At 48.8% G+C, this 16,354-nt stretch overlaps 1 protein-coding gene across 1 annotated transcript; it reads left to right on the forward strand.

Annotated features, from left to right (window-relative positions):
- Positions 1–2,195: 2,195 nt before the first annotated feature.
- LOC103745301 (amiloride-sensitive amine oxidase [copper-containing]-like) lies at positions 2,196–5,957 on the forward strand. The gene is given in 5 exon segments (XM_008847208.2): positions 2,196–3,762; positions 4,753–5,038; positions 5,359–5,488; positions 5,729–5,834; positions 5,837–5,957. Coding segments are annotated over 5 exon segments (2,202 nt in total). The 3' UTR covers positions 5,950–5,957.
- The last annotated feature ends 10,397 nt before the right edge of the window (positions 5,958–16,354 follow it).

Consider the following 16,354-nt stretch of genomic DNA (forward strand, 5'->3'; position numbering starts at 1 on the left):
AGCACACGCCTTACACTGATCTGCAGTCAAGAGATGCTCGTTCCTGTGGAGACAAAACACCAAAGTGCTAGGGGGCAGTGAGTGGGCAGTGAACAAGCTAGGTCAAAGACAAAGACAGAAAATTCGTTGGTGGGATAGGGTTTTGGTCAACTTTGAAGAGAGACATAGGGTACAAACTTGGCATAAAGAATCAAGCGGGAAAGCTTCTCTGGCAGGAAGAATCCTCAAAGGAAACTGGGCCTCTTGTAAGCACATGGGTTGTGTTGCCCACACTTGTAAATGGGATACGTGGTGAAGAAAACTCATTTCCAAATAACAAGAAGTGTCCACAAACTCGGGTTCTGTGGCCCAGCTCCTCCCTCATGTCTCTGATGACCAATTATTCTTCCCTTTGCCTAATTCCTACACTGCCAGTCTTAGGTGAAATGCACCCAAGTTCCCATCTGTTTGCTCCCTGCTGGCAAAGGATACACAGAAACAGAGACCTATGAGTCCCTCTCTGTACCTCCATCTCAGAGGGGAAAGGGTTTTCTCCAGATTTCTGCCAAGGGGTAAAAATCACAGGAACAAAATGTAATCAACCAGCTTTGGCTGCAAGGACCTCTTAGAGCCCTTCCACCCACTTACAGGACCAAGCTCCAAGCTAGGCCGCTGGACCCCACCCCACCTGCAGCACGGGAAGTACATGCAGAGACCCTGAGAGACCATTGAGTGGGCCTACATAGTTAAGAAGAGACTTCTGGAGGCTGGAGAAATAGCTCGGCAGTTAAGAGCACTGTCTGCTCTTGCAGAAGATCCAGGTTTGGTTCCCAGCACCCACATGGCTGCTGACAACCGTCCATAACTCCAGTTCCAGGGGATCTGGCACCCCCTTCTGACCTTTGTGGACACTGCATGACATGGGTGCACTTACATACATGCAAACAGTATAACAAATAAAATAATAAATTAAATTTTTTTAAGAAGAGGAGAGTCTTCTGGCATCATGGCAGGCATGAGACAGTTTCCTTGTAGTGAGATGGAAGAACAATGTTTCCCGTTGGGGGTCAGCAGCATCTATGTCAGGTTAGTGTCTGGAGAAACCAAGGCTGGTGACAGTAGCAGCAGCCAGCATGTATGCAAGAGGCAAGATCTCCCAAGCACTCTGCACATAGCAGGGACACACAGCCTCACCCCACATAAAAGAGAAAAAATAGTGGCAGCCACCGAGGTCTGCCACAGCACAAGCAACCCCACACTCTGTAAATACACAGTACTTTCCTAGTGGTTTGGGGACATGATGAAGCAGTAAAAACCCTGACCATTCCTCCCCCAAAACGAAGAAGAAGGCATACCCCTGACTTACTACCTGATGACCTGACAGGGGCATTCAAATCACCTTGCTGGGCAAGAAACTCCAAGTGGAATACTGAACTAGGAGGCTAGAGAAGGCTAGGCAGGGCAGGGCTCTCCCCATCTGAGCTTCACAGCCTAGACTCACTCCAGTCCCTCTATAGCACTCAGAACCTCCAATGTGTTAGGGTCCAACAGTATCAACGGAGTTCACATTGAAGGGAAGCCAACACTCCCCGTGCTCAACCACTCTAGCACTGCTCTGCAAGCTTAGGGACATCCAGGCTGCTGCTGCCGTTTCTGCCTCACAGTTGAGACAATGAAGCCAAGAGTTTAAACATGGCCAATGTCACATGAGTAGCCATTAGGGGTATAATATACCAGGACTTGAACCTAGGACAGCTTGACGCCAGAGCCTGAATTCTGAACATCTAAAATACATTTCAAAATGTATCTTCCTAAGAATAATTTGTTGCATCAAAAAGGTAGTTTTGGTGTCAGAATAGCCTCCTGCCCCACCAGGACATGAGCACTCTGTAGCCCTTGAGACTAAGCCTTTGCTGCTACGACTCATGGTATACATGGCTGATAAATGTTCCTCCACCGAGATAACGTCAATAAAAGAGGAAAACATGGGAGTTATCTAGATAAGAAAGAGTATAAGAGATTTACAGATGAGGGAGGAAACAGGTAGATGTGCACGCAGAAGCCTGGGGAGCACTGGGAACAGTGAGGACCGTGAGACTCCTGCTCTAGCTTCAGCTGGGTAGAGGGAAGAAAATCAGCTGGAGAAAGGTATTAGCAAGGTATTGAGGTGCTAACTTGCAAGTCCTCTCTCCTCACCTTTGCTGGATTTCAGAGCCATGGATCTGGCCAGAATGAGCTTGGCCCTGGGCTGGATGGCTGCCATCTTTCTGCTACAGATGTCCACGGCAGAACGCTTCAGGGGGGGACCGGATGGCGAGACTCAAGTGTTCGCAGACATGAGTGCTGAAGAGTTGGAGTCCGTGCACGCCTACCTGATGAACAGGGAGGAGCTGGAGCTGCAGCCAGCCAGGACAATGACTCTGGCCAAGAACTGTGTATTCCTCATTGAGAGGCTACTGCCCAGGAAGCACGAGGTACTGGATTTTCTCGATAAAGGAACCAGTCCTCCTCTGCGGGAAGCTCGTGTCCTCATTTACTTTGGCGCCCAGGAGCATCCCAATGTTACCGAGTATGCCGTGGGGCCCATCAAACAGCCCGTGTACATGCGGAAACTGAACCGTGGGCAAGGGCAGGAGCTCCCCTGGGCATCCAGACCCATGTCCAAAGTAGAGTCTGCTCTCCTCCATGATGTCCTGAAGGAGGCCACTGAGCCCTTGAACGAGTTTTTCTTTGACACCACTGGATACACACTACAGGACTGCAATGGCCAGTGCCTGACCTTCACCAATGTGGCCCCTCATGGAATGGCACTCAGAAAACGCCATAGCTGGTTTATCATGCAGCTCCATGTGGAAGATCAGTTGCCACAACCCACAGGGCTGGAGATCCTTGTGGACCATGGGAGCACAAATGTCCAGAACTGGAGAATACTACAACTCTGGTACAACAGCAAGCTCTACCAGAGTGCAGAGGAACTGGCTCGGAAATATAAGGACGGAGAAGTAGACACGGTGGACTTTGAGAACTTACTGCCCAAGATCACAAAGCAGTCACCAACCCTCTCCTACAAACACGGTAGAGAATACCCCAAGCCTATAAGCAAGACTGCCACCCGCGTGCTCCGGCCCAGTGCTCCCCATTACAGCCTCAAAGACAACACCGTGCTCTACGGAGGCTGGACCTTCTTCTTCCACCTGAGAGCCACTTCTGGGCTGCAGATCTTTAACGTGCACTTCAAGGGTGAGCGTATCGCCTATGAGATCAGTGCACAGGCAGCCATGGCGCTCTATGGAGGACAAGGACCAGAAGGAACAGAAACAAAATACATCAACTTGGGCTGGGGCCTGGGTGGTGTCATTCACCAGTTAGTCCCTGGCATCGACTGTCCTGACACAGCCACCTTTGTAGATGCCATCTACTACTATGACAGTGATGACCCAGTCCATTATCCCCAAGCACTCTGTATCTTTGAGATGCCCACAGACGTCCCCCTTGGGAACCACTTTAATTCCAACTTCAGAGACTATTTCAATCACTATGAGAGTTTGAAGGGACATATGTTGGTGCTGCGGACGACCTCAGCGGTCTACAATTATGATTATATCTGGGACTATATCTTCTACCCTAATGGGGTGATAGAAGCCAAGATGCATGCCACCGGTCGCATCCATACCACCTTCTATACCCCAGAGGGGCAGGCCCATGGCACTCACCTGCACGACCACCTGCTTGGAAACATCCGCTTCCACCTAGTGCACTACCGTGTTGACCTGGACGTGGCAGGTAAGACTTGAGACCACACCCTCCCTGTCACTAAAATGCTTTCAATAACTTCACCCAAAAGAGAAGGGGCAAAGAATCCTTGGCATAAAATCAGGTTTATTCTTTCAGGCTTCTTGCATATATAAAGAAATAGCCAGCTGGGCTTGGTAGCACACACCTTTAATTCCAGCGCTTGGGAGGCAAAGGCAGGTGGATCTCCATGAGTTCAAGGCGAGCCTTGTCTAAATAGCAAGTTCTAGGCCAACTGGAAAGACACACACACACACACACACACACACACAAAAAAAAAAAAAAAAAAAAAAAAAAGAAACCAGTATGTACCCCTGAAAATTGGCAGAGATGAATGGTGCCCTAGGGTTATCGTGAATGTGAGTTGTGCATCCGCCCTTGTTAGGGCTGAGTAGAAGAGTGCCCAGGATGGAGAGGAGGAAGTGCCATGGGGAGTAAGGAATCCCACTGCCAAGCACTTTGAGATGGACTATGGTGCCATCTGGGCATGCTCAGCATGTTTCCTGAATGATGTCACCACAGAGGAACAGTAGGGCTGTGATGCTGGACATCCGATCCATAGCAGGACAGGGACACCAGGGCCATTTGGGTGGCTTCCACCCAATCATCCCTTCCTGACCCTCTTGTCCAGGGCACAACTACACAGGTTCAGGTCCACAGTTGCACAGGCTGCCCTTCTCCAAGTTAAAGCCACAGCAAACCGACTAGATCACAGTTCTCTAGAGAACAGCCCAAGATTACCCTAAATCTCCATGGTTGCCATGACTGACCCATGAGCTGTCCTCTGGCTCATCTGGTTATTGGATTTCTTGGTCTCGCCTCTCTAGCCCACACTACTAACCCAGTGCCTGGCCCCAGCACTGCCCCTTCCTTTGGGATGGCTGAGAATTTGGACTAACATGAATAGCCTAGGGAAAGGGGACGAGGCATCTATCTGTCCAGCACTTGATCCTTACTGTCCTGCTCTGCTGACATCTTCAGGCACTAAGAACAGCTTCCAGACAGCGCAGATGAGACTGAAAAACAAAACCAACCCATGGAGCCAGAGAAGCCACCAGGTCAAGACCATACTCCACAAGACCCAGTATTCCAGGGAGCGCCAGGCTGCCTTCCGCTTCACACAGACTCTGCCCAAGTATCTGCTTTTTAGCAGCACCAAAAAAAACATGTGGGGTCCCAGGAGCAGCTATCGCCTGCAGGTCCACTCCCCAGCTGGCCCAGTGTTGCCCCAAGGCTGGCAGAAGTCAACGGCTTTCGAATGGTTCAGGTGAGGGACCTAGGGTGGGTTGAGGGGAAACCAGGAGCTCCCCTCAGTGATTTTGTGGAGTAGAGCATCTGTGGTTCTGTCCAGGAGGCTCTGTGTTTGTGTCGATCTCTGGGTGTGCTTCCTAATGCACCCAGGGAGAGAGTGGAGCCCTGCCCTGCTAGCAGATGGAGGCCGGCAGTCTTGTGGATCCCAGGAGAAAATCAAAATCACTGGTTCCGGGGGAAGCAGCAACTTCCCAATCCTTGACCCTGAGGATATTCTAGTGGTGGGGCTCAGAGGCAGCCCCGGCTTTCAGAGTTACCTGGCTTCTCTGCCTGCAGGTACCAACTGGCAGTGACCAAGTACCAGGAATCTGAGCGGTTCAGCAACCTCGTCCACCGGAACCACCACTGGGCCCACCCTGTGACCTTCGAAGACTTTATTCAAAACGATGACAGCATTGAAGACAAGGTACTGGCTAGTCAAGTACTCCTGCCTCCCTCTGGCCTTGTCGCCAGCCCATACCTCATTTTCTCCCTTGTCCCAGAATTGTGCTTTGCTGAGAGAAGGGAAAATTCAGGTCATGACACATAGGCTGACAACATCTCAGGAAGTTTGTAGCCATATCTAAAAATACTCCATGCCAGAGTGCCCTCAAGTGGCCAGTACTTAGAACTGCCCTGCCCATTGCACCCCATGTCTCTCCCATAGGATTTGGTGGCCTGGATAACCACGGCCTTCCTCCCGCACTTTGAGGACGTCCCCAGCATGGCCATACCTAAGAACTACGTGGGCTTCTTGCTCCAGCCCTTCGACTTTGTCCACGGTATCAAGTGACAGTCAGGTACAGAATCTGCAACTACAACAGGCACTGGATTCCTGAAGACAGGGACTGCCTGACGCCTCTCCCTTTCAGCTACAATCCTGTGTGAGGAGACCAACCCCCCGCTCCTTCCTGATAAGCCCCACAAAGGCAGACAATAAACCCTTCCGCTTCTACCACTGTATGCTGCTTCTTACAGGCAGGGGGAGGGTGTGGGTCACTTGCGCAGGCTCCGTTGATACTTCTCTACTGCCCTCCCAAAAGATCTCCATGAGCAGGGCAGAGGAAGCCCACTGAGATACTAGATTTCTCTGTTCAGTAGGTTTTTCGATATCTGAATGTCTTTCTGTTCCCTCTCCTGGAGGCTACAGTGGAACTGACCACCTCAGTGGTGGGCGTGTGTGAGGAAGCTGCTATGGGAAAATCTAACAGAATTCCAACACCTCCACCCTCCGGTCATTGTTTAGCATGTTTGCTTTATCCTCTGATGCATGTGCTGATTTGTTGCAGTACTGCCTGTAACAACAAAAGTCTGGAGACAAGTGAATTTCCATCTACAGGGAAGAATACTTCATGAACTAGAGCACAGCCACACTTGGTAGCGGGTGATGGGAAACAAGCTTAGGAGCCAGGAGAGTCTGTGAACTTTGAGAAAACCTGCAGGGTTTTTTCTAAGTAACAAAAGAAAGACAGAGAATGGCGTGTGTAGTGTGATCCCTTTTGAGTAAGAAGGAGAGGACACTGAACGTGCATTTTCCAGGAACGGAAGGTGGAAGGCATACATGGACCCTACAGAAGCAGAAAAGGATGAAGAAACTGCTTTCCCTCCATTAGGAACACAGCCCCAAAGAACTGCAGAGCCAGGGATGGGCCAAAGCTCAGTGGTACAGCTTGCCCTCCAAGCATGAGGACCTGAGTTCAGATCCCCAACGCCCACCTAAAAATGGGCACCTTGGCACATATCTGTAACCCAGCACTGGGCTGGAGGCAGTGGACAAAGACAGGCAGATCCCTGGAACTTACTGGCCAGTCAGTCTAGCACAATACAGCAAGTTCTGGATTCAGTGAGAAACAGTCTCAAAAATGATGGCAAAGAGCCAGAGAGGAAGATGAAGAGTGCGGACCTCAGCCCTTCACTAGGTGCACATTCCCAAAAGAATCCACACAAGATGTCTGTACGCACGTGAGAGAGAGGAGGGGGGGAGAGAAAGAAAGAGGAAGAGAGGGAGGAGGGAGGGAGGGAGGGGGAGGGAGAGGGAGAGAAAGAAAGAGGGAGAGAGACTATGACAGGATGCTCCTATAACCCTGGCTATTCTGGAGGGTGAGGCAGAATCCAGAAGTCCAAGACCACACAGTGAGATCTCCCTGCTTCTTTCTTTACTTTTCTTTTTTAATACAAGTTCTCCCTGTTTCTTAACTGGAGGTGGGGAAGGAGAAAGGGGTGTTAGGAGATTTCAATGTACAATGGACCATGTGTTGCCTGCAGGGTCAAGTCAATGGGCTAATGAAGGTGGTAGACTCTTTAACATTCTATCTCCTAAAGCAAACACTGGGACATCAGCCCCATCGCTCTTTCTCTTTTGAGTTCTGGCTGCCTTGAGCTAACTGGCATTGCTCCACAGACACTCTACTGCCTCAGTGCCTCCCCACTGGCATAAAAGTAATAAGTGCAACTATCCAATAACTAGAGTCTGCAAGTCTGTGAGCCAAGCTAAACCTTTCTTTGTTTTAAGCCAATTAGCTTAGGTAGCTGTTATAGTTACAAAAAGATGGTTAACAAAATCTACATAAACTAAATAACAAAGGCCTCAAATATATGAAGCCGATCAAGAGTTTGTGTCAGTCTGGGCTACATAGCAAATTTGAGGCTGGTCTAGACTATATATCTGAGGGAGAGAGGGGGAGAGGGGGAGAGGGAGAAAGAGGAAAGAGTGAGCAAGCGATAGCTCAGCAGTTAAGAGCACTGGTTCAGTTACCAGGTCCCACATGGCAGCTAAAAACCACATGTAACCCCAGTTCCGTGGGATCTGGATGCGCTTTTCTGGACTCCATGGATAGTTCATGCATGTGGTGCCCTTATATACATGCAGGCAAAACACTCACAAACATAAAAATAAGTATAATTTTAAAAGAAAGAAAAAAGGAAAGAAAGAAGAAGAGAGAGAGAGAAAGAAAAAAGTTATAGAGTTGCCGGGCGTGGTGGCACACCTTTAATCCCAGCACTTGGGAGGCAGAGGCAGGCAGATCTCTGTGAGTTCAAGGCCAGCCTGGTTTACATAGTGAGTTCCAGGTCCCCTGGGGCTACAGGGAAATCCTTTCTCAAAAAAACCAAAAAAAAAAAAAAAAAGTTACAGAGCTGAGAAGTTACACAAGGTATGTTGAAACAGTTTAGAGCTTCCTGAAGGACTACCAACGTGGGTATGGAAGTCCCTACCAAGGGCCTAAGGACAGAGCAAAACAGAAAATCAAAAGGATGGGGAACCCTACACTGTTCCATCCAGCACTCTGACTCCCAAACTGTTCAGAGATGTCTCCCATACCAAGTCTCAGAGCCAGGACCCCCAACAAGCAGCCAGGAGCCAGAGACACATTCATGAAAGCCTAGGGACAGCCAAGCCCACCAGTTCAAGACAAATACTCCATCTTTCTTTTCCTCCGCAAAGGAAGATTGAGATTGGCTTAGATAGACATTCTAGGAGAGCGCAGAAGGGACCGAGTTAGAAGTCAAAGGGCAGTATGATGAAGGACTGAAAGTCGACCCTCACATCTCTGTCTTCTCCTGTCTGACTGTGCTGTGTGTGCCATGGAACCTCATTGGTGCCTGTTGAGTGGGAACAGAGGCAGATAGAGAAGAGCTCACAGGTGCACCTAGTAGGACGCCGAAAAGACTGGCAGGGAGGGAGGGAAGACGGGAACAAGACATGCTGCGAAGGACAGGAAAAGGGAGGGTACAGAAGCCAGGGTGTGCAAGGGCCCAGCACAAGTGGCAGAAGGCCACTCCAGGGCACTAAGGGCAAAAACACAGTGGCACTGCAAAGATGTGGGTTGCAGGGAGTGGGCATGCCTCTTGTCTACAGCAGTGAGGGCCACTGGCTGCTCAGTCCTTACCCTCCATGGTTTCGTTGCCATGTATCCCTCCCCAAGATGCCTATTTACATGAGAAGAGAGGGTTCTAAATCTTTCTTTCTCAAATCCTTCCATCTGCAGTCAGAAAAGCATTTGGGAATAAGAGATTGGAAAGGAGGAGGCTGCCAGTCAGGAAGGACCTGAAGGCACTGGAAATATACACTGTCTACTATGGGCTCCAGCCCTGCCTTCTGGAAACACAATAAAAACTCAGTGGTTAGCACAGGTTGAACTGCAGGGAGGGGGAGCAGGAAGAGCTTAGAGAATTGGGGGACAGGGAGAATTCCCCTTGACGTCATAGGGGCAGGTGCCTGTCATTACACACTTCTCATGATTCTCTGGGTACATGCCAAGTGTGAACCCTGGCATACAACATGGGCTCTAAGTTATGACAGTTTCCCTACGGCTCAACCTTTATGGCACATGAACCACGCTAGTGGACGCTGATAGTGAGCGAGCTTGAATCCAAAGTCAGGGGATATGGGACTGCATTCTAGACCTCCCTCTCAAGGTTTCTGTGAACCTAAAACTCCTCTTAAGACAAATTTACAGGTGGGCATGGTGGCACATGCTTTTAATGCCAGCATTGGGGTGTAGGTAATGGCAGAGCTCTATGAGTTCAAAGCTAGCCTGGTCTACATAGTGAGTTCCAGGCACTGGGATACTAGGCTCCGATATAGGTATCTATAGTATCAGACTCTGCTGTTCCAAGCTCCGTGGCACCAGGCTGTATGTAGCTGACTCTGCAGTATCAGGCTCTACTGTACCAGGATTTATGATAAGGAGCCCATCAATACCGTCATGGAAGGAGTAAGGGTTCAGTATGGGCCACTGCTCCCTGAGGATTTATGTGGAATTACTACTTTACTGGGGAGTAGTCTCATGTTCTTTTTGTTGCTTTGATAAAACACTCTCACCAAAATCAACTTGGGGAGGAAAGCGTATATTTGACTTACATTTCCAAGTCACAAGTCACCACAGAGGGAACTCAGACACTGTGGATAAACACTGCTCCCTTCTGCTCATGAAGCCAGCTTTCTTATAAAACCCAGGATCCCCTACCCAGGTGTGGCACTGCCCACAGTGGGCTGGGCCCTGCCACATCAATCAGCAATCTAGAAAATGTCCCCACAAACATCCTTATAGGCCAATCTGATTGAGGCAAATCATTAGTTGAGGTTCCCTCTTGTAAGTCCGGGCTGTGTCAAGTTGTCAGCAGAGGCTAACAAGGAGATTCCATTCCTCATCAACCTGACACACAGATTACTTTAAGCCATAACCTTGCCTTTCTCACTAGTCCCCAGGTTAATATCATAATGTAAAATATAGTTCAATTTTTAAAGTATCACAATCTTTAAAAATTCCAGTGTTTTAAAAGTTCAATGTCCATTTAGCAGAATAATAGTAATAGGTTACTCCCTAGGGCCTATGACCTGTCTAGATGCAGGTTCTTGGCCCACAAAATGGTGCCTGGTATGGGTTTCATCTTGTAGAGCAGGCCTTAAATCCAATCAAAAAGCAGTTGGATTCTTCCCATGACATTTGTGCTACTAACGCACCAGTGGGTATATCTTACCAGGCAGGTCGTTACTGTAGCTTGGCTCACAGCCGGGTAAGATTGACGATTACTTTTCTCTTCCAGTAGCATGCACGGCTCCTTCCAGCACTATGAAAGGTAGCCAGTAGAGACGAAGCTTCCAGGTCGGGACCAGCTTGATTTCTCCACTTACTATGACTCAAGTATGTGGCATCTTCAGCAATAGAATCTTACCAACAAGTTCTAGAGGTAACCAAGAGCAATGGCAATCGTCTGTAATGTTTGGGGTCTATGGGCCCTCACTTGCCAACAACTCCAAAAACGTAACCCATTCCTGGCACTGGGATTTTTATTTATTAACCTACGATGTCTAGTAGAGGCACTGTCCTCCTGTTATAGGATGTCCATTTAAACTCTTTTTTAAATGTACATACGTATGTATTTTAGGAAGTTTTTACAGTAGTATGTTTCCAGATGACTTTTTCAAAAGGTCTTGAACATAGATAATGACATAATTATAGTGCGTCTCTCAGCACGCATCGGGGAGGTTCTTTCTGCAGTAGATATCAGTTAACACAGAGACCCACAACTGATCAAGATTCAGAGACTAAGAGTCTGCCGAATGCTCCGCCCTAAATAGGACACCTATATAATCCTCCTTCCTCCCAAGGCTCTGGGATTTCAGAAGACGATGAAGAAAGATTGTAAGAACCAGCAGAGGTGGATGGCTATAAGAAAACTAAGCTTTCCAAACAGAACAGAGCATGAGCACCTATGAAGTCACAGCCGCTGGGACAGCATGCACGAGCCCTGCACAAGCTCAAGCCAGATCCCAGCATCGGGAGGGGAGGTGGGCTTCAGGGGAACTGAAGCATTATTGGGAGCTGATGGCTGCCGGAAGACAGGGAGTACGTTTTCTGTTAGAGTGTGGCCCTGGGGACTGGAGAGACGGCTTAGCAGTTAAGAGCACTGACTGGCCTTGCAGAGGACCCGGGTTCGATTCCCAGCACCCACATGGCGGCTATAAACCATCCTTAACTCCAGCTCTGGGGAATCTGAAGCCCTCTTCTGTCCTCTGCAGCATTGCACAACATGGGTGCACTCACATACATGCAGGCAATACACTCATACACATGAAAATAATAAATAAAATACTTATAAAAAAAAGAAGAGTGTGGGACCTGGTAGGTCGACCATGCTCCAGGGAATGAGCACGCACCCAAGAGTCTACGGGCAGCACAAATTGGACTTGATGAATATTAAGAGGACACAGAGTTGGGCAAATATAGAAGGGAGGGGGAATATGCTCAAAATACATTGAATAAAATCTTCAAATAATTTTTAAAAGACAAAAATGAGTTGTCTCTTTAAAATATCCAAAGTCTCTTAAGTGTGGACCCATGTAAAATCAAAAGCAAGTTAGATGTTTTCTTACCCCAAAAGGGAAGAGGTAAGTCACAGAAATAATCACACTTACAATAAGCCAAAGACATTAGTGTGGCTCAGTGTCTGGTATCTGGGCTCATTCGTGATCTTCCGGTCTCTGACGAGCTCGGCCCCACTCTTCCAGCTCTGCCATCTGTCACACACACAGCTTGACTCACAGGTTCAGGCCAGCTCCACTCCATGCCTGTTTGTGTCCTTAGCAGGCACCCCATTGTCCTCGTTTCTCCATTAGCCCAGGGTGTCCACTGCAACTGAGGCTGAACCAGTGGCTTCTCCTGCCTCATTTCAGGGACTCAGATTCTGCTACACAGTGCCAAGTCTCAGTCCCTCTCCAGGACCTCCTCAATCTGGCATCTTTCACACTTTCAAAGTCAGTGCCTTGTAGACGTTTCTTACACAGTGCCAAAAGCAGCTTGTCACCTTGAGGTAGAGCCTCGGCCTGCTTGGACAAAGGCTTCCATGTGCTGACCCTGAAAAAATACTTCCCAGAAGATTTTTACCTCAATGATGCTGGTCTCTTGTTAATCTCAGCTGATTCTTCAGCCCCAGCTGACCAGCAACCACATTTTTATTCTAAAATATCACATAAATGACTCAATATGGCCTTTCCTTCTGAATAAAACTTCACAATTCAGGCCTCTACTGTCTGCATGTCTCTCAAAATTCTTTTTTTAAATATTTTATTTACTTTTATTTTATAAATGAGTGTATTGCCTGCATGTGTGTAAGGGCACTAGTGTTGTGCCATGCCCATGAAGGCCAGAAGAGGATGTCGGATTCCCTGGGACTTGAGTTATAGACAGTTGTTAACGTGAGTACTGGGAATTGAACCTGAGTCCTCTGCAAGAGCAGTCAGTGCTCTTAGCTGCTGAGCCATCTCTCCAGGCCCGTCTTACAAGATCCTCATCTTCCAGGCTCCCACAGGACAACCCATTAAGCTCTAAGCACTCAAATGCTTTTCCAGCCCAAACCTCCAAAATCCTCCACAATTATCCCCAAAACAACATGGTCAGGTTCATCCCGACAACATCCCATCTCTCCTGGTACCAGTTTCTGCTCTAGTTTGCTCCCTGTTGCTGTGATAGAACACGCTGAGCAAAATCAGCTTGGCGAGGAAAGAGCTTCTGTGGCTTACACTTCCAAGCCACACTTCTCATTGAGGGAAGTCAGGACAGGAACTCAGCAGGAAGTAGAGCGGAGACCACAGAGCAATGCTGCTTTCTGGCTTCCTCCTGCTCCTGCTCAGCCAGCTTTCTTACACATTCCAGGGTCCTCTGCCCAGGGGTGGCACCACCCACAGTGGACTGGGCCCTGCCACATCAATCAGCAGTCAAGAAAATGTGCCCCATAAACATGCTCATAGGCCAATTTGATCCAGCAAACTCCTCCGTTGAGGTTCCCACTTTTAACTCTGGGCTGTGCCAAGTTGACAGCCAACGCTAACCAGGAGAAGGAGGGAGAATCATTGGCTTCAGTGGTGTAGACGTTGGCAAGCTGCCCATGTTTACCTACACAAACACTCATTCATGCTCCAGGAAGTAGCCATAATGAAACTACTGGTTCAATAAAAGAAAGACATGAAACTAGAAGATAGTCTAGGAAAGAGGAGGGGGATACGAGGCATGGAAAACAGAACAAAGGAGGGGCTAGAGATGGCTCAGCAGTTAGAGCACTGGATGCTTTTGCAGAGGACATGGGTTTGGTTCCCAGCATCCACACGGCAGCTAACAACTGTAACTCCAGTTCCAGGGATCTGACACCCTCTTCTGACCTCCACAAGCATTGCGTAACACAGGTGCACCTACATACTTACAGGCAATACACCCATACAAATAAAACAAAAATAATAAAATAAAATAAAGAAAATGGAACAAAAGAGAGTAAAGTGGGTATGTGCATGTGTAAAATGTCAGTGAGAAACCCATTAAGTGCAATTAAGATACACTAATAAGCCGGGCGTGATGGCGCACACCTTTAGTCCCAGCACTCAGGAGGCCGAGGCAGACAAAAAAGACACTAATAAAAAATTGTATAAAGTCCAAAGACTTGACAGATAGCTCAATCCTTTAGGTGATAGCCCAGCAAACACAGTAACATGAATTAGATGCCCAGAACCCACAGGAAAAAAAAAAAAAGGTGTGATGGCACACACTTTTCATCCCAGAGCCTGGGAGGGAGAGACAGGCAGTTCCCTGGGATACCCTGGCCAGCCCACATAAACAGCTTGTCAGTTTCTAGACCAATAGAGACCCTGTCCCAAATGGAAAAAGAATGGGTCTGGTGGTACACACCTGTCATCCCAGCACCAAGGAGGCAGAGGCAGGAGGAACAGAAGTTAAAGGTCATCCTCAAATACAGAGCAAGCTTGATTCCAGTCTGGGAGACATGGAGGAGGAGGAGGGGAGGGAGGAGGAGGAGGAGGAGAGGAAGGGGAAGAGGAGGAGAGGAGGGGGAGGAGGGGGAGAGGAAGGGGAGGAGGAGGAGGAGAGGAAGGGGAGGAGGGGGAGAGGAAGGGGAGGAGGATGAGGAGAGGAAGGGGAAGAGGGGGAGAGGAAGGGGAAGAGGAGGAGAGGAAGGGGAGGAGGGGAGAGGAACATGAGAAAATAACTTCCACAACAAAGGGACGAATGAGCAAGAGCCAAGGGATGTTGGGGTCAGCTTTGCCTGGTCCCCAGCCCAGGCCCCAGGTTCCTGTCTGCCAACTCCACCTAAGCAGGAGACGAAGGGGAGGAGGAAAGGGGGAAGGGGAGGAGAAGGAGAGGAGGGGGAGAAGGAGGAGAAGAAGGAGGGAGAGAGAAAGGAAAGAGGACAGGTACTGAACATGCATAGACGTGAATGTGCACAAGTACACACAGTAACACAAGCAATAAAAAGTGATGCAATGGCCGTTTGCAGTGGCAACTCATCGAATCCCAGCACTCAAGAGGCAGAGGCAGGAGGATCTCTGTAAGATCGAGCCAGCCTGGTCTGAAGGAGGAGAAGAAGGAGGGAGAGAGAAAGGAAAGAGGACAGGTACTGAACATGCATAGACGTGAATGTGCACAAGTACACACAGTAACACAAGCAATAAAAAGTGATGCAATGGCCGTTTGCAGTGGCAACTCATCGAATCCCAGCACTCAAGAGGCAGAGGCAGGAGGATCTCTGTAAGATCGAGCCAGCCTGGTCTGCATAGCAAGTTCCAGGCCAGCTGGAACTGTAGGGAGACACTGTCTCAAAAAAGAAAATAATAATAAGAGAAAAAAGAAAGAAGAAAAGTAATAAAACCCAGTTTTTGTTTGTTGGTTTGGGGTTTTTTGTTTGTTTTGATTTGGGGGTTTTTTTTGGTCTTTTGGAGACAAGGTCTCCCTGTAGCCCCAGCTGTCCTGGAACTCACTATGTAGACCAGGCTGGCCTCCATCTCATAGAGATTTGCCTGCTTCTGCCTCCTGAATGCTGGGATTAAAGGCATGGACCACCATGCCCAGCTAAAGCCCACCTTTTAAAATGTTTAAAAGAGGACATGGCCAAAATTAAACAGGAGAAGCAGACCTCCTCCGTGTCCTCCTGCTCTAGATGCACCCAGAGCCCCTGTCTCAACACTTCTATCAGACTGGACCCTGAAAGCACAAGGTTATGTGGGACTCAGAATTTGCTGCTCAACACCAGAAGGGCAAGAGAGACCTACCAGAGGGAAGTCCCCAGGGCGGACGATGTCCATGGAGCCAAACAAGCATGAGAGGCCACAGGTGGGAGGCTGGGACAGTGGACAAGATCTCAGACCAGCTTCTACTGTGATCTCAGGGCCAGAAAACATGAGGAAAGCAGAGCTGAGGCTCCCAGCAGCCCACCAGCTCATCAGGGGATGGAGCAGGTCCAGCACACATCTTACGCTGATCTACTGACAAGAGATGCTCCTTTCTGCTCAGACTAAATACCAAAGTGCTAAGGGAACAATGAGTGGGACATGGACAAAACTAGGTCCAGGATCAAGGCAGAAAGTTCCTTGCTGGGGTATGTTGCAGCCAACTTTGAAGAGAGACACAGATTTTAAACATGGCATAGAGATTCAAGTAAGAAACCTCTGGGGAGATGGCTCAGCAGTTAAGAGTACCTGCTGCTCTTGCAGAGAACCCGGGTTCGTTTCCCAGTGCCCACATGACGGCTAACAACTATCCATAACTCCAGTTCCAGGGGATCTTAAGCCTTCATCTGACCTCCTCAGGCATTGCATGACATGGGTGTACTTACACTCAATCACATAAAAATAATAAAAATAGCCGGGCATGGTAGCACACACCTTTAATCCCAGCACTCTCTGGAGGCAGAGGCAGGCGGACCTCTGTGAGTTCAAGGCCAGCCTGGTCTACATAGTGAGTTCCAGGACAGCTGGGGCTAAAGGGAGACCCTGTCTCAAAAAGACAAA

The sequence above is a fragment of the Nannospalax galili genome, unplaced genomic scaffold (assembly GCF_000622305.1).
Source record: "Nannospalax galili isolate Female #2095 unplaced genomic scaffold, S.galili_v1.0 scaffold302, whole genome shotgun sequence".
NCBI classification, from domain to species: domain Eukaryota; kingdom Metazoa; phylum Chordata; class Mammalia; order Rodentia; family Spalacidae; genus Nannospalax; species Nannospalax galili.